Genomic DNA, 25902 nt, shown 5'->3' with positions numbered 1-25902 from the left:
TAGTTGTGTCAAAAGTCAAGAGACTATAACTTAATCTTCAATGGAAGTATTTGAACATCTCGCATTATTAATGATCAACGGTCAATAAATTATACCAAAGATCAATACAAAATGGGACAACCATGAGTCACAATGAATTGCCTAATTGAATTATGAAATCTCCTATATTTACAGTTTCATAAATCCATACAGTACAACAATCAACAAACACAAATGACGTGACTGTATCGGTTGCATGCCTCATAAAATTTCAGATTTCACAACAGCAAAACTAATTTATCGTCTTCAACCTAGAAGAAACCAATTTACCAAATCAAGTAAGCACTTTCCGGAGTTCGTCTACAAGTTGTGCTCGACTCGATGAATCCACCTGAAATTCAAAATGAAAATGTTACTCTTACATTCTGATATCAAATGTAAAAAATAAATATTGAAAAGAATTTGCCGTACCTTTTGAAGTAGGGCAGCAAGACCTTGAGGCAAAGCTTTCAGGTCTGAAGCCGAGTTGCTGATATTTGACAACTGAAGCAAAACCTTCTGCACACGCAACTCTGTAAGCTTTTCTTCATAGTTAGCAGAATCATTCTTCCACTTAAAGAAAGCCTCATCATCATCCCAAGCATTGGTATCGTCTCTAGACTCAGAGAACCATTTTTTGATCAATTCAATGGCAGATTTATGGGGCAACCCTTCACCTGCTGCAGTTCGTACAGACTTGATCAGTGATTCCTCCATTACTCTTCTGTATAATCTCTTATAGAAGAATGAACGGGACATTTTCCAATCTAACACTTCCTTAACAACTCCTTTTGCAGCCATCCTTAGTGAAGTATCATGCAATTCAGCAAACTTCGTGGCTATCTGAGTATAAACAGGCAACAGTTGTTTCTCTCGAGCTGTGATTTGCTGTTGGAAAAGTTCGATATCAGCATAAGAATTGGAATCCTTGGCTTCAATAAGTTTTCCCTTGAGACCAATAAGTTGTTGGTCGAGCCTTCCCATACACTCAATCAATTCGTTGGTTCTAAACTTGATCTCAATCATTCCTTCAGGCTCGAGTACATTTCCTTTAGCTGTTCGGTCAGCATACATTTCAATATGGTCTGAATTAATTCGACTATCCACAACAACCCATGCCCCTCCACGAAGCTCTCCCATCATGGGGATATAAACGAAAACAGGTTGATTGTAAGTCCTAAGGTTTTCAACAATTGTAGATCCAGCCTGAAGGATCCCTTCGAACAGGTCCCTTTGCCCACCTGAGAAGCCTCTCCAGTTAGCTAAAATGAATAGGGGAAGTTCTTCCCGGTTGAAGTCCAACAAGGCTTGTGCTGTCTTGGTAGCAGAATCTGGAAACCATACTTGCCCTGCTTGTGGTACTACTCTCTCATGAGAATCGAGTTGACCAGGATCTGCTGGGATAATTTGCATAACAGTCTGTGTCTCAACAGCAACTATGCCAACTGGAATCCCTCCAAGTTTGGCCCTTCCTGTGACAACTGTTCTTGCCCACCCTTCTAAAGTTTCAACAAAACTATCTTTGTCGAAAATACCACCAAGCCATTTACCTTTAGCATCAAGTATACCAGATATAGCACCACGAGGATCACAGGAGTTTTCAGGCAGATACTCAACCTGCCTTTCTGGAGGATCTAAAGAGCGCGATATCGGAAGTTCACCACCTAAATAGGCTGGAACATAGCTGAGCCACTTCACAATAGCTGATATGCCTTCAAGATCATCAGAAACTGTGAGATGCACTACCCCATTAGTGCCCATAATCTTTGGACCACCAAGTTGCATTTGTGAACTGTAAACCTCCCGCCCAAGTAGTTTATTTAATGCAGAAAAGCCAGTAAGAATTATGGGCTGATCAAGCCTCTGTATACAACGCATCCCAAGGCGAGCAAGATAGGCACCAATACCAACTGTTCTGCTGGTAACAAAAGTTAGAGTAAAGGTTTCCTTGTAAGCCCTTGAGTAGGCACTAGCTATTGCTCCACTTCCTGACAAGTTCTCAACACCTAGTCCGTCCTCATTACCTACAACAGTGTCAATAACCCATCGAGTTTCACCATCTTTAAGTTTTAACTCATGGGCTATAACTGATGACCCTATACGACCATAATCTTCAGGAGTTAAGTAGACATACTGGAACCCACGCTCAGGGTTTGACTCATCAGACCAACCAACTTTGAAGCAGCTTTTTACCTCGTCAGCAACACCAAGTCGAGCCCCTGAATTAGCAGCCAAATAAATCAGAGGAAGTTTCTTAGCACAAGCAAGATCTGTGACTGCAAGGAAGAAAGCATCTTCTCTCGGTCCGAAAGATCCAGCCCTGAAGGTAATATCATTTGCTACGACCAATATTGTCCTTCCATCGGGGAATTCGGGAGTTGACATTTCCAAGATCCAGGCCACCATACCAACATCATTAAGACCAGAGTTGCGTTCCTTTGGAACAACAGGAGTTCCCCAGGTTCCTTTTGGATCAGCAAAAACTAGCTCTGTTGCTTTTAAAAGTACTTTGTCAGAAGGTTTTTTCCCATCCGGTGCTTGAGATGCCCATGATTGCTCTAAGGCAGTCAAGAAAGCCTGAAAACAATAGCACGAATAATGTAAGTCCATTAACATGCAACAAAAAAATGAACGAGTGCTGCCATGAGCTATGGTAGCCTGGTAATTAATTTGATACAAGTCATACAGCTCTCTGAGACTTGCATTTTGATCAAAAAGAATTAAGAAATGGTCAAGAACAGGTTTTAGGAGGGAGGGGATCAAAGTGATGGAAAATTGAAATTCCATACCAATGGGAAATCATAGCAATAAGTTGTGCTGCTTTTCATGGCCTGAAGTCGTTTGCGGGCGATACCCCCTAGAGGTTCATAGAATGCATTCACAGGTACTCCATGAAGGGGACCATGAGCAGACACAGAATGGTAGACCATTTCATGTAGGCTGTTATCCTCCAACTCGCGGTAAACCTGGACATCATTGATGCAATAACATTCATTAAATTCAAGACTATTCATGAAATACATGGTAATATTCTATTCAACCAAAAAATGTAAGAAACTACTAATTATTTTTCATGATCAGCACCAACATAGAAGCAAGCACTAATTAGCCTTGGAAACATGCTACTGTAGTTTTGGAATTCTACACATACCAACCATATTCGAGTAATATGTTTTTATTGTAAAACAACTGGTTACATTAATGTTTATCTAATATTGGTCAAAGCAGATAATATATAACTTAACTTTGAAGGACAGAAGTTCAGCACAATTTCCATACTTTAATTTAAAGTGATAAAAGCACATATTGGCAGCATTGTTAGGGGAAGTAGATTCTAAGAAATGAATTCAACTTCAGGTAACAATTTATTCTCTGCCCATAAATTTCTTTGAGTTAGGTTTGGCAGTTAAAGCATGCATATAAAAGGATTTAGCAGGTGGGTAGGGTTTTGGTAGATGGTGGAGAGATAAAAATGGAATACAGCAGATGGAAGAGAGTATATGAGTGGGGTGTCCACATTACACAGGTTGAGTGAGAAGCTTCCTTTTTAAGTAACTGGCAGATATTATTTTTTTGGACGTCACGAAAGCAATACAAATAGATTTTTATGGACAGAATAAGTACACAGCCACTGAGCTATACTGCTCATTCTGCACTTTCAATCAATCAATCAAAGCCTTAATCCCATAAGTGGGGTCGGTACATTCTGCACTTAAAGGTTTTAAAAAAAGCACAAATTCAAAACTGTCACAAATTTTATTAACATTTTGTACGATCTCTAAAGCACCCTCAGACAACAAATTTCAAGTATATATGTCATTGCACAAAATAAAATATTGATTTGCCAAGAATTAGTGCTCAAAATTTGCTGCCTTCATCAACTAGCAATTCCATGGAAAGTGTAATGAAAATTTTGGCTTCATGCTGATTATACCGTTGAAAAGACTATATATATATATATATAAAATAAATAAAAAAAACTTACTTGTACAGAGCAGGTTTGACCAGTCACATTAGTAACAGCGACTCTCCAAGAACCATTGGCTTGTCCAGAAGATGATATCCAAAGCTTCACTTCCCACTCACAAACATTTAATCTATGCATTCTAACACCAGCCAAACTGTGAATTTCACGAGCAAGCTCTTCCAAAAGGTTCTGAACAGCCGCCTCTTCATGTTGGTCGTCGATGTTCAACTCCCTGGAAACAAATAGTTGATATAATTCTCCTTTAAGAGTAAGTTGCATCAATTACTACAAAATCCGAAGGAGGAGAAATGGTGCAATAGATACCTGTGATATGGCACAAGATCATGTATTTGTTGCTCTCTAACTATGTAGAGGTACATATGAGCATGATCAGGTTTCAAGGAAACATTGTGTGCATTAAGTTCTAACTCTTCCATTGCAGTTGTTAAAGACCTCAGGATGCTTCTTGATGTAAAAGAGATGGGCCTTTGTATTCGAAGAGTTCCTAGTTCGACTCCTGAGAACTCAGAGATGGGCTGTCTCACAAGCGTTCTCAAGAACATCCTCCGGATGGATGGCTTGTCCATGACAGTATACAGGTGCCATTGGCGATCCCGGGATGGAGTATATTTGATATTTTCATAGCCCTTAAGCTTGTCCTGAATTGATTAAAATGAGAGGAAATCAACAATGGCACAATTATATCATTTAGGTAGTATAACATTATGCAGATATTAGTAAGACCTAGATTGAAATAAAAGAGTAAGAGAACAAAGAGCATAAGAGTGACAACTCAACGCCTCATACCAGTTCAAGATATATAGATAGAGGAGGTTCCAAATGACGTAGTAAAGGTTCCTCACTGTAGTAATTTTTTTCTGCTGACCAATAGAATGAATGCCTCATTGGGGTTCTCCCTTCATCTCTCTGTATAATGCAACTAACCACCCCAACACCAACAGCACGGAGATTAGAACTGACTTCTTTATCTCTTAGAATTTTGGCCAACTTATCGATTCTCTCTTGAGCCTGATCTTCATCACCACTGCACAAATAACACAATTCAAAAGCTATTAATTTAAAAAACAAAATATCCATGCAAATCCACTCAACCACAAGCCCAAGATATTCAGTGAACTGAAACTAGGAAATTTCCTAACAAGAGCGGATAAAAGAGTCAAGTACAGTGCATAAATGAAGGAATTAAAGCATGGTGCACCAATAACATTAGAACACTTTTTCAAACTGTAAGTATAGAGTTTTTCTACCTATCCTGCAACAAGCTCATTTGGTTATTCACCCCCACAAGTGAAATGTGCAACATGTTGCCATGGCTGCCTGGTTCTAAAGAGACACTGGATAGTGTTTCTTCAGAATTCTGAGTTGTTTCTTTCAGTGCAGCAGTAATCACCGATGGCAGAAACTGAAGAGATTTAATAACAACCATGGCCCCCCACTTTCTCTCACTGTGTTTCTCAACAAGTGGTTGGTTAGAGGATAGATCCTCAGAGACGGTTGTTCTTTCAATGTGCTCCTCCATGAACTCCCAAGAAGCAATGAGGCCAGATCTGTGCCACTGCATCCTCACACTTCCCTTGACGAGATAAGGCTGAGAAAAGAGAACGGGGAAAAAAAAAAAGAAAGAAAAGATAGAGTTAAATTATTTACAATTGTAAAATAGTAGTTGACTTTAAAATATTGAACTATGGATTTACCTGATAAAGCCTCCGGACATAGGTTTCAACAACCCGCCTCTGTAGTGTATGATCACTGTGATCAAATAAGCCCACAAGGGCATCTTCAACAGCAAGCGGAGTACTCACAAGAGCTTCCATACGCTCATTTATTGCACTTTTTCTTTTTGGAGTATCCATGTTTTCACCATCTTCTGTAAACATTTCTAATTCAGAAAGGTTTCTAGCAATGTTAGAACGAAGCTCACTCAATTTGGTTTGTTCAAGCAATTGACTAGCCTTGAGAGCCAACTGCAATCATTGGAGGATTATGAATTAGTTGTTTGAGACTTCAACTACCACAGCAGCATAAATCATTAAAAGGCAAAACAAAATTGAGAGCTCATCGCTGTATATTAGAAAATACATATATTTGCGCATAATGAGACAAGATAAGCACAAGTTGGGGGATCACCAACCTCAGAATACATTGTATGGTTCAGTTGTGAGAAACGAATAAGTTTCTCCCTGTATGCAGCAGGATTTGGGTAAACTAGTTGTTCCATGAGTCGTAGGACAAGTTTATTTTTATTCTTAACACCCTGAAAATCATAAAATATGGGATATATGATGAACAAGTCTGGAGCAGAATCTACAAAAAGTAAATATAACAAATCAACAAACCTAAAGTCACATTTTTTGAAGTTTTCAGCGTACCTGATGTGATAGTACGATATCCACAATTTTCAAGAGATCCTTTTTATAATGAAGGCGGAGACGTTCAATGACATCAGCCTGGACAGAGTAATACCAAAGTCACAAACTAGCTAAGGCTGGACACAGTGTACATAATTTACCACAGACCATTAATCTAAGTACAAGCTCTATCATTTTGTTATGCAAAAAGAAATCAATTGTTTCTTCATCGAATGCCAACACAACTGATAGAGTGATAAAGTGATAGTGACAGAAACCAGGGAACAGGTTTGGAACTAAATAAGCACACGATTGAATAATGATCATCAGCCATTCACAGTGTGGCACCAAACCCAAGCACTCAATCGTTAGTATAAAAAATTAGTATACATGCACTACCAGATCGACAAACCTGGATATTGTCGCTGAACAATTCTTCAACGGACAAATACTCTTCAAATAGAGACTGCACAATAACACGAGCATGACTCTCTCTTCCACCTTCATAAGACTTTACAAGACTCATTAGAGGCTCGATAAGCCGCTCTTGAGCGCCTCTCTCTTTCTCAGGGCATGAGTTTAAATGGGCCTGTGAAGAATTCATACTACTTACATGAGTAACTCTTAGGGTGATAATTTACAGAAGGGAATCAAAGGGAGGTGCTGACCTCTAGAACACCTTTCAGTAACTTAGCAGGAAATTCAACATTATGAGAATTGGTGATTCCTTCAAATTCTCTATACTTAGATTCCAACTGAAAGATAAAAAGAAAGGGAATGAGTGAAGATATAAAAGAATAGCAGACAGATACAGAATGCAATTATTTCTCAAGCTTGATGATAAAAGTAGAACGTAGAAACACACTTCATTTCTCAGATCTTTGGGAAGCCTGGTTGTCAGAACAGATAAGCATTCTTGCCATTGTAGGAAAGGAAGTTCAGGACTATCAAGGCAGACCAGCAAGCTCTGGACGACCTGAGAAATTACGTAACAAACAGGTAAGAATGGTTTCTCATAAGAAAGCAACAAACACAGAAAATTACTTTTTAAGGACCTGCAACAGCCCCTTCAGAGGCCATCTCGTTAAGATTGGAATCATAATCAGTAATGAAACTATGTAATTAAGTTCAAGGAAAATTAAATCATGAACAGAATACTTACTTCATCTATCTTGTGTTCATAACCTGCAAGAATCATCCGCACTGCATTTAAACTTGCAGCACATCTCTGATGAACTTTTCCTGATATGGCAGTTGGAGGTCCCAGGGTAGGAAAGCTACCACGGAAAGGCTCAGCTTTCCTTACAGCAGAAGGATCATCTAGCTCTAGTCTTGCTATAAGCTCACCAGCCTACACAACAAGCACTTACATAAATCCAATTTTAAAATTATTTTCTTATTTACTATATATACAATTTAAATGATGCTCACCTGCATAGCTTGACCTTCCGACATATGAAACTGTATTACACCAGATGCAGGGGAAAGCAAAGGCATACACATCTTCATAACTTCAACCTCGGCAAATGGTGTATCTGCATCTACATGACTATTATCTGGTACCAAATACCGCATCAGCTTACAAGGTGTCTCCGCAATTAACTTTGAAGGATCATGATCATTCTTAATATAGAGAAGGAAAAAGGTTAATACCAGCCCAGATATGATAAAGATTTTGAGCTAAGATGCAGAGAGAGAGAGAGTACCTGAAGCAAACAAGTTCTTCCATCAATAAGAAGACGAGTCCCTGCTGCTTCTTCTTCAGCATATATTACGTGACTGTTCCCATCCAACTGCGTGACATTTTAAGGTGAAAACATTCAAGAGATTTATATCAGCATATAGAGCTGAACAGCAATTGTTCCATATTAATGGGTGTAGGCGTGTAGCATTTAAAGTAAAAGAAACTCCTCCCAGGCCAGCACCTCTGTAATGTAAACCTTATGGACAAGATTGTCTACTCAAAACAAGATAGGGCATTGGTGTTGACATGATTAATTTACAAGCTATATGGTATAGCTACAGGAATCGAATTCTTTCTTAAAAAAAGTGTCAAGTTTATGTTATAAATTGCAAAGTATAATGAGCATGATGCATAGGGCTGACCCATAAAGGAAAGGGGCTGATGATAACCTAAAAAATGACCAGATATTTATTGCATAAGTTTTCAGCAAATATGGATTGAATTAAATGTCTCTCTCTCTCACTTGATTATCATCCGTTTGTTATTTGTCGTTGAAACTAGATAGAAGGTTGTGATTAACTACTGAAGTCATATATATTAATGATGCAGCTCTTACCTGCATCAAGAGACCACCATCTCTTAATGTGTGTATTTCTGCCTCAATCTCAGACTCATTCAATTTCAATCTGTAGCTTCCTGGGCCACCCCTCACCATTTCAATCTGAGAAACAGCAACCATGTTATGGTAAATTACAGTGTCCGATAGTGCAACATTTATAAAATAAAATTGTCATGAAGGTAGAATAGCCTGAAACATACAGTGTATTTGCTCCCCTCAATATTTAGAGCAACTTCAGAGTGGACAAGTGATATATGCTGCAATCCCCACAGCAGAATTAGTCTGAGATACTGAAAGAAACAATGATACCAAAAATTAAGTAAACCTTGACATTCTCTGGTGTATTAAGTACCTTTGGAGGAATTTGACCCTTCTCAAGATAGCCGATATATTCTGAAACGGTGGCTGCACTACTAGCAGAAGCTTTCTGGAGAAAGACAGCAGGGAAAAGGAAATATCATTAGGATTAGTTATTGCCAAGTCCAATGACTATGAACCATGAAGCTTTTCGAAATAAACAATGTGATAAGTGTTGTACATACATAGAGTGCTCCTCCCACAACAGATATGTACCAGGGTGGCCTTTCGGCTCTGACCCTCATTGCAATTCTGCTATCCAACCAACCTGTATGAAATTTGTTATCTCTGTAATCTGAAGACTGGAGAGAAGGAAAAAATATTAGGGTAAAAACTTCCGCATCTTTTGGACTTTTGGTGGCTTTAATGGATGGTGGAAACTGGGAATGAAAATAACATAAAATCTCAAATTAAGGCTCACATTTAAAAGGTCAATGGTATAATCAACATTAGTGCGAATTTCTCCTCGGATTTGAATTTCTTTCAAGCCAAGAACCATATTTGCTATGGCCAAGCCTCTCGATTCACCAAATGCAAAGACATGGCCTGCAAAGAAGTGGATTATTTAACCTTCGTCAACTAAGCCAAGTTACCTTGAAACAAGAAAACTACAACCAAGTCACAACATAATCAGAGCCAGGAGAGATTTTATTTATTATAAAAAAGACTCAGTAGAAGAGCCGACTGCATCAAACATGCTTTACAAGTATACATATTATAGCATATATCTGAATCTGACAAATACATGTATGAAATATCTACTATCTACTGTGACACATTATGAGGAACCTTTTCCACTTCTTGCATGTCGCTTAGTACATACCCTTACCCAGTTGTGATGAAAAAACTAGTATATTAGAATTTCCTTCAATCCATAAATGAATCCATCAAAGCAATTGTTTATTAGATAGTTTCACAAAGTGTTAATCTAACAGATATGTTATATATATGAAACTAAGATGTAATGTATCATTATTTTAAAGTACATCACAATTAAAAGGCAATTAAAGATCAAATTCTCGTCAATTTCTCATTATTATATCCAAAGTATATTTGGGTGAACATTAAAAGTTATACTCCGCGTCATAAGTTGGACTTTCGACTTACCAAATTGAGAATCTGAAAACTCATGGATGCCTCCTCCAGACTGCAATGGTAAATTTTGATCATCATCAAGCTCAAAAAATGAGCCAATCAAAAGGATGACATTAAAATTTGAGAAGAAAAGGTACCTTAACAGAGAAGTAGGCCCACACATTTGGTTTACTTTTGAAACTCAGCTCCTAATGAAGACATTCATGATATTAGATACCTTCAATTCTATTGCAAAGCAAGCAAGATAACAGATGGGGAATGTATAATAATAAAAAAAAAAAAAAAGAAACAAAAAACCAGGATAATCTAACCTGAACTTTCCCGCTAGTAGGCTTGAACCCATCATCTGGGTCCTCACTTGTCACACGTACAGCAACACAGTGACCTTTTGGCTTCACAGACTGTGCCTTGTCCATATCAAAAGTCTTAGCCTCGATTGAAGTATTTCTCCAAGTATCATAACCCCCACCATGTTCCACCCCATAGAATCGCCTAATTTCTATTTTAATATTGCACGAGCAAGTCAGCTTAGAAACGAGTACAAAAGAGTACATATGTTAGATATACGGGTAAGGAGCAGGTCATTTTACCAGGAATTTTCCAAAGAGGAATACCCATGCCCACAGCAACCTGAGCAGCTGGAAGATTTATTTCAGCAATCCACTCAGTAACAGGATGCTCCACCTGTGTTGAGCGAATACAAGAAAGGAAATTGAATTCATCAGAACTACAGAAAATAGTCGTTCAACTATGAATAAGGAAGCATACAAGTATAATAGATAGTTCATACTAGACATAATAGCCTATTATTCTATATACAATTTTGAATATGAAGGTGCAATTGTATATAACTTTACACGGCATGATTCACAAAAATTTAAAGACAATAATGAATATGTGTTAATTTGTCTGAAATAAAAATAAAAAAAATAAAAAATATTTAAAAAAAAAAAAAAAGCAAAGCAATTCAAAAAAACATGCCATGCAAACAGGACATTGTGAAACATAAAAAATAAAAATAAATAAATAAAAATAAGGCCAGATGATATCCGGTTGCCATTTTGGATCCTGCTAGCCCTCATCATATCTACATTTCTTTTTCTTAATTCATGATTTCATATCATAATTACTAATGAGAAGTTCAGGATGCTCCGTACCTGTAGTCGAGGATTCAGCTCAAGGAAGAAAAACTCGCCAGTTTCCATACTGTACAAATATTCAACAGTTGCTGCTCCTACATAACCTACAGTTTTGGCCAACCTTCTAGCTGCCTCCTCGAGTTCCTTTACTGTTTCTGGTGGAGCTACAGTTATTGGGCCCTCCTCAATAATCTGATCAATTGATATGATGGACAGATATATTCAAAACCAAGTTTTTGCATAAGATGTATATACATATTATACAAAAAGAACACAAGTCCTTTTAGATAAGCTTAAGCTGTACTTGGGACACGCTAAGTTAAAGTTAATGATTTAAAGTTTATCGACAAACAACTAGAGGGTTAGGACAAACCTTTTGGTGCCTCCTTTGAACACTGCAATCACGACTATGTAATGCAGCGACATTGCCATAGTGATCACACAATAACTGTACTTCTAAGTGCCGACTCTGCAAGGCATCAATAATGCCTTCTTAGACAAGAATATAGACAAAACCATTTTCATGGAAAGAAGTATGTATAGCTCATCCTGATACAAGATTACTGTATCACTGTTGTAGGAAGTCTAACCTGTGAAGCCACCTTCATGATGAATATGGGTGAGCCAGGAACTTCACCCTGCACTTGCTTGAACAATGCCCTTACTTCATCATCATTGTGAACCTAAAAAGGAAAACAAAACACACGAGTTTATGTAATGTTGGGAAAAGGTTATTTGACCACATCATCCCTAACATCTAACGCACCTTTCTTATTCCTTTCCCTCCGCCACCCCAAGAAGCCTTGATCATAGCTGGATAACCGACAACTTGACAACTAGCAACTGCTTCCTCTGTAGTAAAAACACAGGCTGCCTTGTATACATCCTCAGGAATTGATACTATGCACTCCTGTTTGGCAACTCTCACCTAAAGGATAGATGCATAAATAATGTGATTAGCAAACTCCTAGCAGTAAGCAGAATTGTGAAGCCTACAAGAAAAAAATTGTGCATACATGAGAACCACTCCATGGAAGAGTAGGAACGTCAGCAGATTGAGCAATCAATGATGAACCAATTTTATCTCCAAGAGCAGCCATAGATACTGCTGGGGGTCCAAGAAAGATAATCCCCTTAGCCATAAGTGCATCTGGCAACTCAGGGATCTCAGACGCGTGTCCCCAACCAGGCCAAACCGCATCAACATGTGTCATTTCTGCCATCTAAAAGAAAAGAGAACAAATATATATTAAGTCTCACCCACAAAATTTTACCATCAACAAACACGCAGTTGTCATGTAAACTGAACCGAAATGGACTATGGTCAATATTTTCTATTTCTCGTAAATGTTGGCTAAATGTCTATTTATAATCAACCCAATTACATATGAAAATAATCAAGGAGGACAATGCTACCACAGCAAGATTCACGGTACCTCTACAATGAGCTGCACATTGGCATAGTTATTGTTGTTAGTCCCACCAGGGACTTCAACAAACTGGTCAGCCATTCGAATATGCTCCGCGTTAATTCTCATGTCTTCTGGAGTAGCCATAGCAACTAATGTTATAGCCTTCTCCGTTCCAAAAGTCTCGTAAGCCCATGTCCGGACACTTCTTATAAATTTGACAGCTGCCATTCCATTGTTTGCAATCAAAATACTATGAATTGGATTCTTTCCATCAAGGGCATAACAAAACTCATCCACAATGGGATCTGTAGAATTCCTCTGTACAACTCTTCCATTCCTATTTGCAATTGTTGTCAATAATGTCGCCATCCTCGGATCTTCCTTGTTATCTTCCTTGTTTACAGGTTCACCCCCCTCTTGGTGTTGCCCAAAAACCCGGCCACTGCGCCTACGACTGATAATCAAACCAATAACAAAATCTCATCAATTACTGCTCAAAATGCTTATAAACATCCCATTTTTTCATTACATACAAAAACTCCCACTTATTACATACAAATACAATCTAATCTAATACATGGACTACACAAAATTCGCGGTGTAATTTAATTTAGTTTAGTTTTTTTTTTTTTTTCCTGCCAAATACAAATCAACGCATACAAAAACCTAGTATAACATGAAACAAACTATCAATTCAATTAAATTAAGCTTCTTAACATATTAATATATGATCATTCACTACAACTATCAACAATTCACCTGCAAAACTGGGTAATCATAAAATCCCACAATAACAAAGAAAATTAACAACAAAAACAAAAATTAAAATAACATACCAATTAAGCAAAAGGCAGGAGAAATTGTATGAATGCTTATATTCATACAATTGACTTAAATAGAATCATACCAATTTAAATTTATACAAGTCAAGTAAAATTCAAGAGTCAACAATTGAACATAGAAAAAAATTGTATGTCAATCAAATGATGTACTTGTATAATTTAGACTACAAATATAAGTAAGATGAAGTCAGTCAACTAAAGCCAGCCACCAATATCAATCACATTATTCTAGTAAATTCACACTCTTCTTCATACAAGTTAGCTCAACTACACACTACCAAATTTAAACCAACAAACTCGAATCAAAAAAGACTCGAGTTTATAAAAAGCATACCCGTGTTATAACAGAAGGGGTCGACTACATAAACCAAGTTCGATAACTAGGAAACTAAATTGGCATCAGGGGTGACTTTATATTCTTGAATCAAAACTAAGATCATATAATATAATGTGAGTAATACAATGTAATATTTTGGGTTTTTTGTGCACTATTTATTAATATTAATATAATATATTAATATAAGAAATAAAAAAAATAGGACAAATTGATTGAATTGAAGAAGAGTTAGGGGGGAAGAAGGGGGTTGGTTTGGTTTGAGGCGCAGGATGCCTTCTCTTCATTAACGACTCAATTAATTTGGGGTCTGTTGCACGTGGCAACTGCCCACCTTTCAGCTACCATTATTCCTCCTTTCTTTTATGCTGCAACTACCCCTTTCATTATCATCGACCCGTTAAAATTCCATCCTCCCTTTGTCTTTAAAAGTTCTTATTATTATATAATTAGATTGAATTGTAATTGTCTCGCATAAAAAAAAAGTTATATCAAGAAGAACATTAAGTGACGAAGGAAGTAAATTTACCCCATTGTAAATATTTGATTTAAAAAATGTGCATCTTATTAGATCGAAAATGTAGATTCATTTTTACAAATAAATTTAGAAAATTACATTCTTTTTACAATTGATTTATTATTTTGATGATAGATTGGTGAAAACAATAAATTATGAAAGTGACATATTTAATTATGTCAATGTCACATTGTAAATTTGTTTGATTTAAGAAGTAACTTACACAAGCACAACAACTTATAAACAAAACAAAACAAAAATATAATGAAAATTCAAATAAAAAAAAACATATATGGCTAAAACATTTACTTCAAAGATATCAAATCCTATGTCAACAAATCAACACATTATACGTTGAACTTCACACATACTACTATACCACGATAGAAAAGTAGAATAAACACCGAATAACATTTTTAAATATGTCATTTTCACTATGTTAATCATGTTCAATTTCATAACCTACTTTTACTTGTACAACAACAAAACATACTCAAAAACAAAAATTGCATAATCAATCAATATAATTAACACATTTAAAAGGAATCAAAATTTTCTGTCCTACTTTCATTTGTAACAATGTAACACATATATCATCAATATACTCGTAACGAATATGATAAACACAAATGTATCAAGAATCATTAGACATGACAAATAAAAGTTATTCCGTACCTCTTTTTGAGTTGAAAATTCATAATTCCTCTACTACATTGGGATAATATGGAGTAATGTGAGGTTTTTGTTAATGGAAGATATTTTCTTAATGGAAAATTAACAAGATCACAATGTTGAGAAATAGGTGACATTACCAAACCCTCAAAAAAAATTCCTATAAATATTTTTCTAATCGAACTAAATTGAACGATTACTGAGTATTAAAGTATATATATAAGTCAAGAACAAGGGAATTAGAGTGAATAAAAATGTAATTAATTAGAGTAATTATAGTTGAGATGTAACAAAACACTGAAGTTTAGGGCCATGTGTTTAAAGAGGAGGGGGTTTTATGTCAGCTTGATTTTTTGTAGAAAATTAAGTTATTTCTTCCTTGAATACGGCTACTTCACTGACTAATTCTTCTTTTTAACTTTTAAAACCCTAACTTAATTTGAAAAAAAAAGATAATTATTTGTATTTATTATTATTATTATTATTTCCTTACAAAAATCATTATTATTAATATTATTATATTAATATTACTAGATTAGCCCCGTGCGATGTACGGTTTTAAAATAAAAATTAAATTATAGACTTTTAACACATACTGAAAGAAAATAACTATTTCCTCAGTTTTCCTAATTAATTTCTAATTAAATATGAATATACAATTCCCTAAAGTGCATAATTTTCATATTTAATTAGGAAATTTCAATTAAATTATATTATTTTAGTATATATACTAGGTTAGAACCCGTGCGATGCACGGTTTATATAAAGCCTATTTTTAATTTGTACATTTTAAAAATAAATCGCCATTATACATGAATATAAATAAGAATTATGTATATTTTGTAATTTTAAAATTTTTAATTTTAATCAAAATTATGATATAGCATCTGTTCAACGTTGTTTAATTCATAGTTCAATGTAGGAAGTCATTTATTAATGTGCTATTTAAAATTGTTTCAATTTTTGCCTACGATAAATTGATAGGTTTTAGTTGTAATGTAAAAGCTTCTAATATTTAAAATTCAAAAATGTTAAATATGATAGCTCTGCAAAAAAAAAAAATAAATAAATAAATCATCATCATTGCATTTAGGCGGGAAAATTTGAGGTTATATAAACGGAGGGTTGAGAGACAATAAAGTCATGTCTCACGAGGGTAATATAGGCATTTCATGCGTCAGTTTAAAGTTGTCTCATTGAGTTATCAAATAATATCACTGGAGTTTCAGTGGTACAAAATACACTCTCAGTGGTACAAAATATAGTCTCGGTGGTACTTCAAAAAACTCCACTGGAGTTTTAGTGGAATAAAATATAAACTCAGTGGTAGTGGTCTCCAAAAATTTTTGTCCGTTTTTGCACGTGATACATGTCTGAAAAGTTTTAGTGGGGCCCACACCACCTTTTTCACTCTTCCTATCTCTCTCCTCCTTTCTCTCTCTTCCTTATACTTTTATGTTTTTTTAATAGTTGTGAGACATTTTCATTTGTCTCACAACCCTTGATTTATACTTTCTCGGAAAATTTTTATTGATAAAGCGACACGTGGGCAATGATGACGTCAGTAACTTTTGGTTTAGTAATAGTTAATAGATATAGATGGATTATTCTGTTATCATTTTTTTATTATTATAAATCAAAAACGTATAGTCACTCAATTTACAAAAAAAAAAATAGTGAAAAGCCGATGGGGTACAATCTGACTATAGCAAAACCCCTAGCTACGTAATTTGTATAATTAATCTTTTTTTTAAGAGTTTAGAGAGCCACAAGGGTAGTGTGAGAATTGATCCTGAAATCGAGAGAGATCACTCTCATTGGTCTTTTTATTCTTTGGGTGTGTGAGGTGAATGATCCAGCTTACCGGCTAGAATATTGCTAAGAATGCTATATATATAAGTCAATCTTCTCCAGTAATTAGATTTATGGACATCTCAACTACCCTATACGAAGTATATGTAATATTTTGAATAAAATATTTTTTGTAAATAAAAAATCAGCATTTATTTAGTCACTTAAAATAATATTTCTATCTCAATCCATACGAGTGATACGACTCATGTTCATAATCAAACTATATCAACTTTAATCATTATATTAAAAAGTCATAGTAGAAATTATAATCTTATAATATAATGATGAATTGATGATATATTGATATGAGTAAAGATCGAACGCTTTTTCTTAAATTATTTGAATTTGATTTTTTCATATTTCACTTAGTAAGTACATTTTTGTATCCATATATTGATAAATTATTTGAATTTGACTTTTGCATATTTCACTTAGTATGTATATTTTTGTATTTATATATGGGAAATTCTCAATGGTAGCCTTCTACTTTTGCTTTTTGCCAATGGTAGCCAATTTTTTTTTGCATTCTCAATGGTAGCCTTCAACTTTTTTAAAAGTTGCAACCGTAACCTTATTAAGTCTAAACCGTTATATATCCGTTAACTTTAACTATTGTCAACCATTTTCTCTCTCCTTCCCTTCACTCATCTTCCTTGACAGCACCTCCAACCCCAAAAGGCCAAAGCCCTCCACTCCAATAACCACTACATCTCCCATCCCTCCTTCCACCGCAACAACCACCCCCTCTCCATCCCCCTCCACTCAACTGCAACAACCTCCCACGAAATTGGCCACCAAGAACCCAAAACCCACCACGAAATGGACCACCAAGAACCCAAAACCCACCACAAAATCATCCATCAACCCCACCCACGAAAACACCGAACTGCCGCCCAACAAAACCCCATCCAAGAAACCCGCAACTCACAATATTACCACACACTCCATGAAAATAACCACCCATATATGCACGAAAACCCCATCCATGAAAAATACTCTCACGACAATGAAGAACCCTAGAATTTGATTGAAAATAAATAGGGGGAGAATGGAGAAATGAAGATCACTTTAGGCTTTAGAGAATAAAACAATTGAGAGTTTGGAGGTTGATGGACATTTACACATTTATCAAATAATGGTGATGAAGGTGGATAATAAATCTATGGAGTTTGGAGGTTGAAAAAAGAGAAGAAATAAGGATGGGAGTATTTGTGCGTGGGGGTATTTTCTGATTTTCTGAATTTTGGTTTTTTTTTTTTGTTTAATTTTTTTTGTTTAATTTTTAATTATTGGAATAGTTAACTTGTGTAGTATTCCGTAGACTGCAGTTGGATTTAACGGAAATTTAACAAAAAATCATCATTAAAGTTACAGTTGTAAAAATGTGAAAGTTGGGCTACCAAAGAGAACTGAAAAAAAAATTGGCTATCATTGGGAAAAAGCAAAAGTAGAGGGCTACCATTGAGACTTTCCCTTTATATATATTGATAAACTTTGTATTAGTGGTATAGATGAGCAAGCTCCCGTTTCTCAATTGAGATATTGGGTTTATTTCTCAAATGGCATTTGTACAATTATTTAGACATTATAGCAGATCCCTTTGCTGATTGTGTGAGAAAATAGCATGTGATGAGATGACATAAGTTTTTCCTTCGTTATCTCCGCCATTTTCATCCTGCCATCGTCATCCTTACACCTTTTCGATGGTGGATTCATCCCTAAGTCCTCACCAACAAACAAACACCATCCTCAACACCAGTACACCACTAACACCGCAACAAATCCCGACTCCAACACACCGATTCAGGCGGCTTTGTCGCCAAACTTAACAAAAAACCCTAAGAAAAATATGTAAATTAAGGACATGGTTAACTCTAAATAGTAGGTATTTCCGTATTTGTCATTATTTGTGAGCGATTTCTTCATTGTTGTATAAAATTTCAACCTCCATTCATCAATGAAGGATTCTCAAGATGGGTATGTTATTTGTGGGTTAACGTTGTTAAACTTCCGTTAGGCCAAAAAGACAAAAACGCCTAATTGAGAAACATACAACTTTCTCATGTTGAGAAACTTGTATTTTCTCATAAAAGATAATGTGCGAGTTTTGTGTGGCTGGCTACATTATGTAGCCGCTTGTAAAATAACAAAATGATCCTTATAATACTGCCTCAGTAATCCCTATAATACTGATTAAGTAACCCCTATAACATTGACTGAGTAACCCCTATAACATTAATGACATAACCTGGTCATACAGTGTGACCAGCCACATATAACAATTTATAAAAGAGGTATTAGTTTCCTACTAAGACAATACGACGTCTAAGACTGCATAATTTATAGTTAAACTTGTCTCAAATTTCAATTTATATATCAAAATACATTAAAATATTAATGGTACGAGCAATTGTTGGTCTTACTGTGTAGACGTAAATTTAATATTGAAGTGGAATTCTATACTTTATATATTATAATAGTGTTGCTAAAAACTTTTATGTGTTCACGTAAATCTGCATTAGTATTGTGTCACGTCATCATTTAATTAATATTGCGTTACATCACCATTAGCATTATTGCAATATTTATTCCATGTCATTATTAATGAGAAAAAAAAAAACCTCATGGATATAAGATCACATTTATTACCATCTTATTCAATACTCCATATGAATTTATGTCCTCCATATAAACATAAATAAATACCTTCGTATATCTTTTAAGTGCTCATAAGCACTAAAATAGATAAAAAAAAAAAATAATTATGTAGCCTGATAATTTAAATAAAACGGAATAACCTCAACAATTCAAAGACAATGAAGAATTATTCTCTTTAAATTCTACTTTTACTAACCTTATTCCTTATGTTTTAAAATAGTAATCTGGTATAACGCTCAGACTACTCACTAACTTATTTATATAAGTCTATAAGGTGTAAGTAGACAATTGTATTCACACCTAACAAGTTTGCCAGTAAAGCCTTAAAGTTTTATTTTGATGCACAAAGTACCAATAATAATAGTAATATATTTAAGAGAGTGAAGGATAGCTCAAGTGGTTAGAGCTTCCCTCTCGATTTCAGGAGATCTTGGGATCGATTCTCGCCCCATCTTTGTGGCTTTATAAACTCCAAAAAAAATAAAAATAAAATAATAATAGTACTACGTATATTTTTCCAATTCACTTCTTTAGTTGTCAATGATTTTGGTTCTGTATTTCAATATCAAAAATTATGTGTGATGTTAACAAGACCTTCTTTTAACGAGAAAATACAAATTGATCTATTTGATTTATTTAATTGATGAAATAACGCTTATCAATTGGCTTCAGTACAATTGTCATGAATTATTAGGGCATATTGTTGTATATTCGACAAATGAGTTGGACAAATGGCCACATATGCCTCTATTGAAATAACGGTGTAACGACGTTTAAACTTTCTTTCTCATTGAAGCTCCCTCCTCCATTGATGTTTCCTCCTCCTTCCTCCTTATTATCCTTCTCTAATCGATTTCCACTATTTCCAACATTTTTGACACCATCTTCAAAAATTAAGCTCAATGGTAACTTTAATGGAGGACATGGTCACACCTATCCTTTAGGCCTTTGGGGTTGACAAAACTCTTAATTTTACCACTTTTTATAGGATTTTCGTTTAATTTGGCAGTAAAGCCTCTTATTTTCAAATTTATGGGAATTTGCAATTCTTTATGTACAACCAAACTATACCTTAAACTTTTAACTAGAAAATAGAGTGAATGGGTAAATGGTACATCAGTAGTACGGTTTGACCATAAAACCAAATACTACCTCCATTCCGTTAAATGTTATGTGCAACTTTTGGAACATTTTATATCTCACAAATAATACCCCAAAGTTACGCATACCATTTAACGGATGTAGTATACTGTATACCCAATTATTTTGGTAAAAAAAAAGAGGATGTACCCTATAAGAGGAGAAGGAAGTATTCTTTAATTGGAAAATTGTAAATTAAATTCTTCTATTTTTTCTAATAGAATTTCGTTCAAAAAAAAAAAAAAAAAAAAAAAAAGTACTAATAAAAGCCAAAGATTGTTGGTCAAATAACGCCAACTATGAACTACCAGAATTAGTCACAATTCTCACAAACTCACAATTCCGTCACTCTTACCATTACATTTCATTTTTTTTTTCTTTTTCTCCTTTTTGTTTTAAATAATAATACCATTACATTACATAAGAGGAAATTGATGATGTCATTCCATTATATAAGAGGAAATTGATGATGTGATAATGTGATCTAGGGGATAATAAAAATAAATAAATTAGGAAAATTTAACAAGAATAATCCAACCTTTACTTCATTCTCCCAAAATAATCCAACCTTTCAATTAACCTAGAATAATCCTAAGTTTAATACTTATTATGTTCTAGCGAACCTTTTTGACCGATTACCTGAATTTCAGGAAACTTTTTTTTTTTTCTTAATTCTTTTTCCCTCCTTCCTTCTCTCTTCAACTCCATCACCTCCTTGAACCTTTCGCCATCGCCACCACCACCTCAGCCACCACTTACCCACCACCACCCCTAGCTACCCAGTCCCGAAACTACTCACCTCACAAAACTGAAACCACCAATTCCATTCACTCAAACTGTACCCCGTAACCACTAAAAACCCCATCCCCACGTACCCAGGCCTCGAAACCCTAATCCCACTTACCTAGAACCCGAAACCACCACCTAATCACACCACTGCAGCAACACATAAACTGCCCACCACCCACCTACGGACCACCAATCTAAAGCACCGCAACGCACCCATATCTCCGTATCGGCACTGACCATTTGTATGGAATTGATGATTTTGGATGGCTTGATTTGTTTCATCCTAATTCAATGGGCAGATTATATTATTATTGCTGAATGATGATGATTAAAGAAGTATGGGAAGCTTGGGATTAAAGCCCCAATGAAAGTAGCCATAAAGAAAGGAAATGGGAGGTCGGGGGGGGGGGGGGGGGAGGGGGAGGGGGATATGAATATTTTGGGGTCTGATTGTAGGGTCGTGGTTGGGGATTGTTCGTAGTTGGGGGGTGGAGTTATAAGTTGGTTGTCAAGTTGTGGGGGTTTTGAGGTTTGTGGTTGTGGTGGTGGTGGGGGTGGGGGTGGCGCCACAGTGTTGTTGGCCTAGGTGGTGGAAGGGGTTGGAGGAAAGGCCATAAAAGAAAGATGAGGAAGAAAGGGGGATTTTTTTTTTAATATAAGAATTTATGAAATAAAAATAAATAAAAAATTAACCAACGAGAAAGTTACACGTGGATTGCAACCGGCTACAATGAGTAAGGTGACCTGCTAGGGTTGCTGCGAGAGAATAAATAGCAAACTTAGGATTATTCAGGGTTAATCGAAATGTTGGATTATTTTGGGAGAATGAGACAAAGGTTGGATTATTCTTGTGAAATAATCTAATAAATTATACTTGTACTTAGAAAATTTAAAGTTAGTTAAACTAACTACAAAAAATATTCCAAAAAGAAAAAAAAAACTACAAAAAATACATTCGAGGAGCCAATCCAGACACAAGGCCCATGAGGCCATGATAAGTGCCAAAAGATAACAGCACGAGGAATAAATGTTGTTGGACTCCAAAGAAATAACGTGTACTCCATGCATCATGGTCAATCAAACTATGTTACTCGTACGTTTCATTTTTCTATATGCTTTTATTAAAGTTTAATATTATTTCCATTAAATGTTATGTGTAACTTTTGTCAAAAACAAATGATTAAAGTTATGTGTAATTTTTCATTTTCTTTCCTATTTTAGTAAACAAAAAAGCTTAAAAAGACTGATATAATCTTACTTAAAAAATAAGATTTGAATAATTGGGATAGTCCCATTTTCCCTCTCCCTTTTTAAGTGGGCTGGTCCCATTTTCTTTCTCTCTCTCCTAATAAAATCATATTTCCCCATCCTATTTTAAGTAAGGTGGTCTCATTTTCTCTCTCCCCTTTCTTTAATTACTTCCCATTACACTAGCTAATCTTTGGCCCTCAAATTTTGCATTGGTAACCGCAATCCCCTCCAAAGTTGCACATAACATTTAACGGAAATAGTATTTAGAGTTATACTCCTATGTCAGTAACATGTGGAGATTAGTCCTTTTTGAGTACATCATAGACAAAGTTATGTAATTTCTACAACTTTACATTAAAGCATTTAAGATTTTAAAATGTATATAGATCATCAAACACGATAATATTTCTATTTTATTTCCGAGTACACCTAGTGGGCTAAAGGTGTGTGATTCAAGGATTTTGTGATCAATTTATAAACTTTCTTCCTTTATAGAATTTTAAATGAGCAAAGCTAATAAAATGAACACGAAAACACTTATGGGTACACCAAGATCTTGATGCACCCTAGAACAAATAAGAATTTATATAGATAGAGAAGTCGATTTGTGACATACCGTTGATATAATCCAAACGCAGAACTGAGAGATTGAATCAGTTCTAAGATCAATACGCTGATTCAAAAAATGCAAGATAGTTCATACCATTTGATTGAGTTTGAATTTAGAGTTGTAACATAAAGTTTAATACCTGAGAGAAAAGAGTGGGGAGCTTGGTTTGGTTTGGTTTTCAAATGAGACAAAGGATAGGAGTTGAAATAACATTTCTCAAAGTATAAATAAAACGGACTATTTATTATTGGTCACCACATTTACGTGGCATACGCAACTTCCCACCTTTCAGCTACCACTATTCTTTATTTTTCAAACTAATTTCATTAAAAAACAATTAATATTTTGAAAATGATTTCTATAAAATTGAATATTATTTCCTCTGCTATCGTTTACTATTTATTTCGAGCTTAAATGTTTTTCTTATTATAACTGTAAAGGTCTATCAATGCATTACTTTAATTCAAAATATTGCTTGATTGCATATTAGTAAAAAAAAAAAATACAGTATAACATTTAATATTATTTGTAATAAACTATTACGGAGTAAATGAGACAAATCAAGTAAAACATATGTTATGTTTCATACATTGAGAGTAGTTTAGAATATTTATAAGTGTCAAAATTCCAAATGAAAAAAATAAAAAGAATCTAAGGGACTACTTTTGTTATATCCGTATATGTGTGTGTGTATATATATATATATATATATATATATATATATATATATATATATATATATATATATATATATATATATATATATATATATATATATATATATATATATATATAACCAAGTTATAATGAGATCAAGGCTAAAATAAGAACTAGGAACTAATGTAGGCCCTTAGATCATGTTAATTGGACGACTCACATGCTTTCTGTGTCATTAATGACATTTTTGTAATATTTTAACTTTATAAAGTAGTTTTCAATTTCATTTCTCAAAAGTAAATGAAAATTTAGTTCAAGTAAATGAAATCAGTCTTAAAGTAAATGAAATTTCCTTAAAAGTTAAAAAAATTGGAAAAAAGTTTAAAAACAGCGAAATTAAGAGAATGCCATTAATGAAAGCGGGTGCAATATGAGCCATTAGATGGAGTGCGATCAATGGCTGAGATTAGTTCCTAGTTCCTATTATTCATCTTGGTTCTTACATGATCTCAATTCTATATATATTTTAAATAAATGGTTTTATTTATTTATTTATTTATATTTTTTTTTACACAAATAAGTCAAATGGTTAGGTGATGGACTTCTCCTTTTTTTAAAAAAAAAAAAAAAAAAAATACAGTACTCGTACCTCTTATGATCCAATGTTAACATTATAAACAAAAATACCAAGATTTATTGTGACTTTGTAAGTCATAAATATTTGACTTTCTAAATAATAAACAAAATTAATGAAAAAAAATCATGATTAATTACAATTATTTATTTGGAAACCAATAAATGAAACATTTATTTTTTTATAGTACTTATTCTCCACAAATAATTGAAAAAGAATTATGTCAAAATTATGAAAGAAATGTGTACAACAAACTCCAATGGTTGTATCTAGGGACTTACTTGCAATTGAAAATTATTCGTGGATAAGTACTAGTTTGAGAATTAAGTACAGGTACAACGTATGTTGTTTTTTGATGACGTGTGCTACTAGCTTGACCATTGGAGCTAGAAACCTCAATTAGCTTGGCTAAGCTAAGCTTAGCCAAGCTAATTTGCTAATTTGCTTGGGAAATAAACTTGTCAAAATGAAATGCTCATTGCACCAATTAAACTCTTTTTATGTATTTTCTATCCAACGATTACTACTAAGCTAATAGCTAGCCATTGGAGCAAAAAGTAGCTAAATGATAATTAGCTTAAAAGCTTATGTGGCATGACAAGCTAATTGTCTTGACGCCATTGGAGTTGCTTATGCAATGCATTAATTTCAAATTATGTATGTTCCAATACATAAATCTAATTATTAAAAAAAAAATATGGGTATCATGTTCGGCAGTAATTTTAGTGGTAAACTACTTTTTAATAAAATATTTGAGTGTTTGACAATGTGGTAGTTGATGTAATGTTAAGTGCTGAAAGTACCTTTTGAAAAGTAAAGATAGTGTCTCTTTTTATATTTATATATATATAATAAAAAAAAAATGTGTTGGTAGTGGTTGGTATTTTACCTATGTTCTAAGTTAACCGCTATTTTACCAAGCCAAACACTCATATTAAATTGTCTATTTTAATAGCTAAGATTTTGTTGACTGTTAAGTGAGCTAACAGTTAATAGCCACCTCTATAACTACATTTGCCGATCAAACATGACCATACCCCTACCTTTTCAAAGGAGCATTAAACCTATGAATAATGTGTGAACATTTATATCATAAAAATATTTAATTTGTTTACTTATTTGCTCTCATTACTGTTTTTTTTATTATTTTTTTTACCATAAAAGTTGCGTATATGGACATTTATACCTTTAAAAATATTACATATATTTCTCCATTATTGTTGTCGAAAACTAAATTTGTGACATAAGATCAAATGATAAAATGTTCCCTGAACATGGTAACTA

At 34.4% G+C, this 25902-nt stretch overlaps 1 protein-coding gene across 3 annotated transcripts; it reads right to left on the bottom strand.

The window, feature by feature from the left end:
- On the bottom strand, positions 1-23514 carry LOC145586362 (acetyl-CoA carboxylase 1-like). 3 transcript variants are annotated; one of them, XM_081643181.1, is made up of 32 exons: positions 23334-23514; positions 12685-13114; positions 12265-12471; positions 12015-12176; positions 11839-11931; positions 11622-11717; positions 11267-11440; positions 10700-10793; positions 10421-10608; positions 10247-10297; positions 10122-10161; positions 9436-9560; positions 9200-9316; positions 9010-9084; positions 8858-8914; positions 8655-8759; positions 8061-8147; positions 7786-7977; positions 7517-7705; positions 7220-7330; positions 7023-7109; positions 6767-6943; positions 6376-6453; positions 6138-6260; positions 5701-5970; positions 5254-5594; positions 4793-5030; positions 4310-4644; positions 4004-4217; positions 2808-2984; positions 451-2595; positions 1-370 (listed from the first exon to the last, which is right to left on the bottom strand). In XM_081643181.1, exons 2-32 carry the CDS (start codon positions 13027-13029, stop codon positions 314-316), a joined length of 6750 nt encoding a protein of 2249 aa, XP_081499307.1. In that variant the 5' UTR covers positions 13030-13114; positions 23334-23514; the 3' UTR covers positions 1-313. The 3 variants fall into 3 exon arrangements, with proteins under 3 accessions (XP_081499307.1, XP_081499306.1, XP_081499308.1); XM_081643180.1 differs by lacking the exon at positions 23334-23514 and adding an exon at positions 13837-14083; XM_081643182.1 differs by lacking the exon at positions 23334-23514 and adding an exon at positions 13497-13760.
- Positions 23515-25902: the final 2388 nt, after the last annotated feature.

This window comes from Chenopodium album, chromosome 16, assembly GCF_948465745.1.
Source record: "Chenopodium album chromosome 16, dcCheAlbu1.1, whole genome shotgun sequence".
Classification (NCBI taxonomy): domain Eukaryota; kingdom Viridiplantae; phylum Streptophyta; class Magnoliopsida; order Caryophyllales; family Amaranthaceae; genus Chenopodium; species Chenopodium album.
This window is presented reverse-complemented; position numbering and strand designations above follow the sequence as displayed.

Excerpts from the sequence above, each read along its gene's own strand:
- LOC145586362 (XM_081643181.1), bottom strand. The coding sequence starts at position 13,029 with ATGGCGACATTATTGACAACAATTGCAAATAGGAATGGAAGAGTTGTA. Across the intron at positions 8,148-8,654 it reads ATGGTGGTCTCTTGATGCAG|TTGGATGGGAACAGTCACGT; the intron begins GTAAGAGCTGCA and ends AATGTCACGCAG. Across the intron at positions 4,218-4,309 it reads GATCTTGTGCCATATCACAG|GGAGTTGAACATCGACGACC; the intron begins GTATCTATTGCA and ends ATTTGTTTCCAG.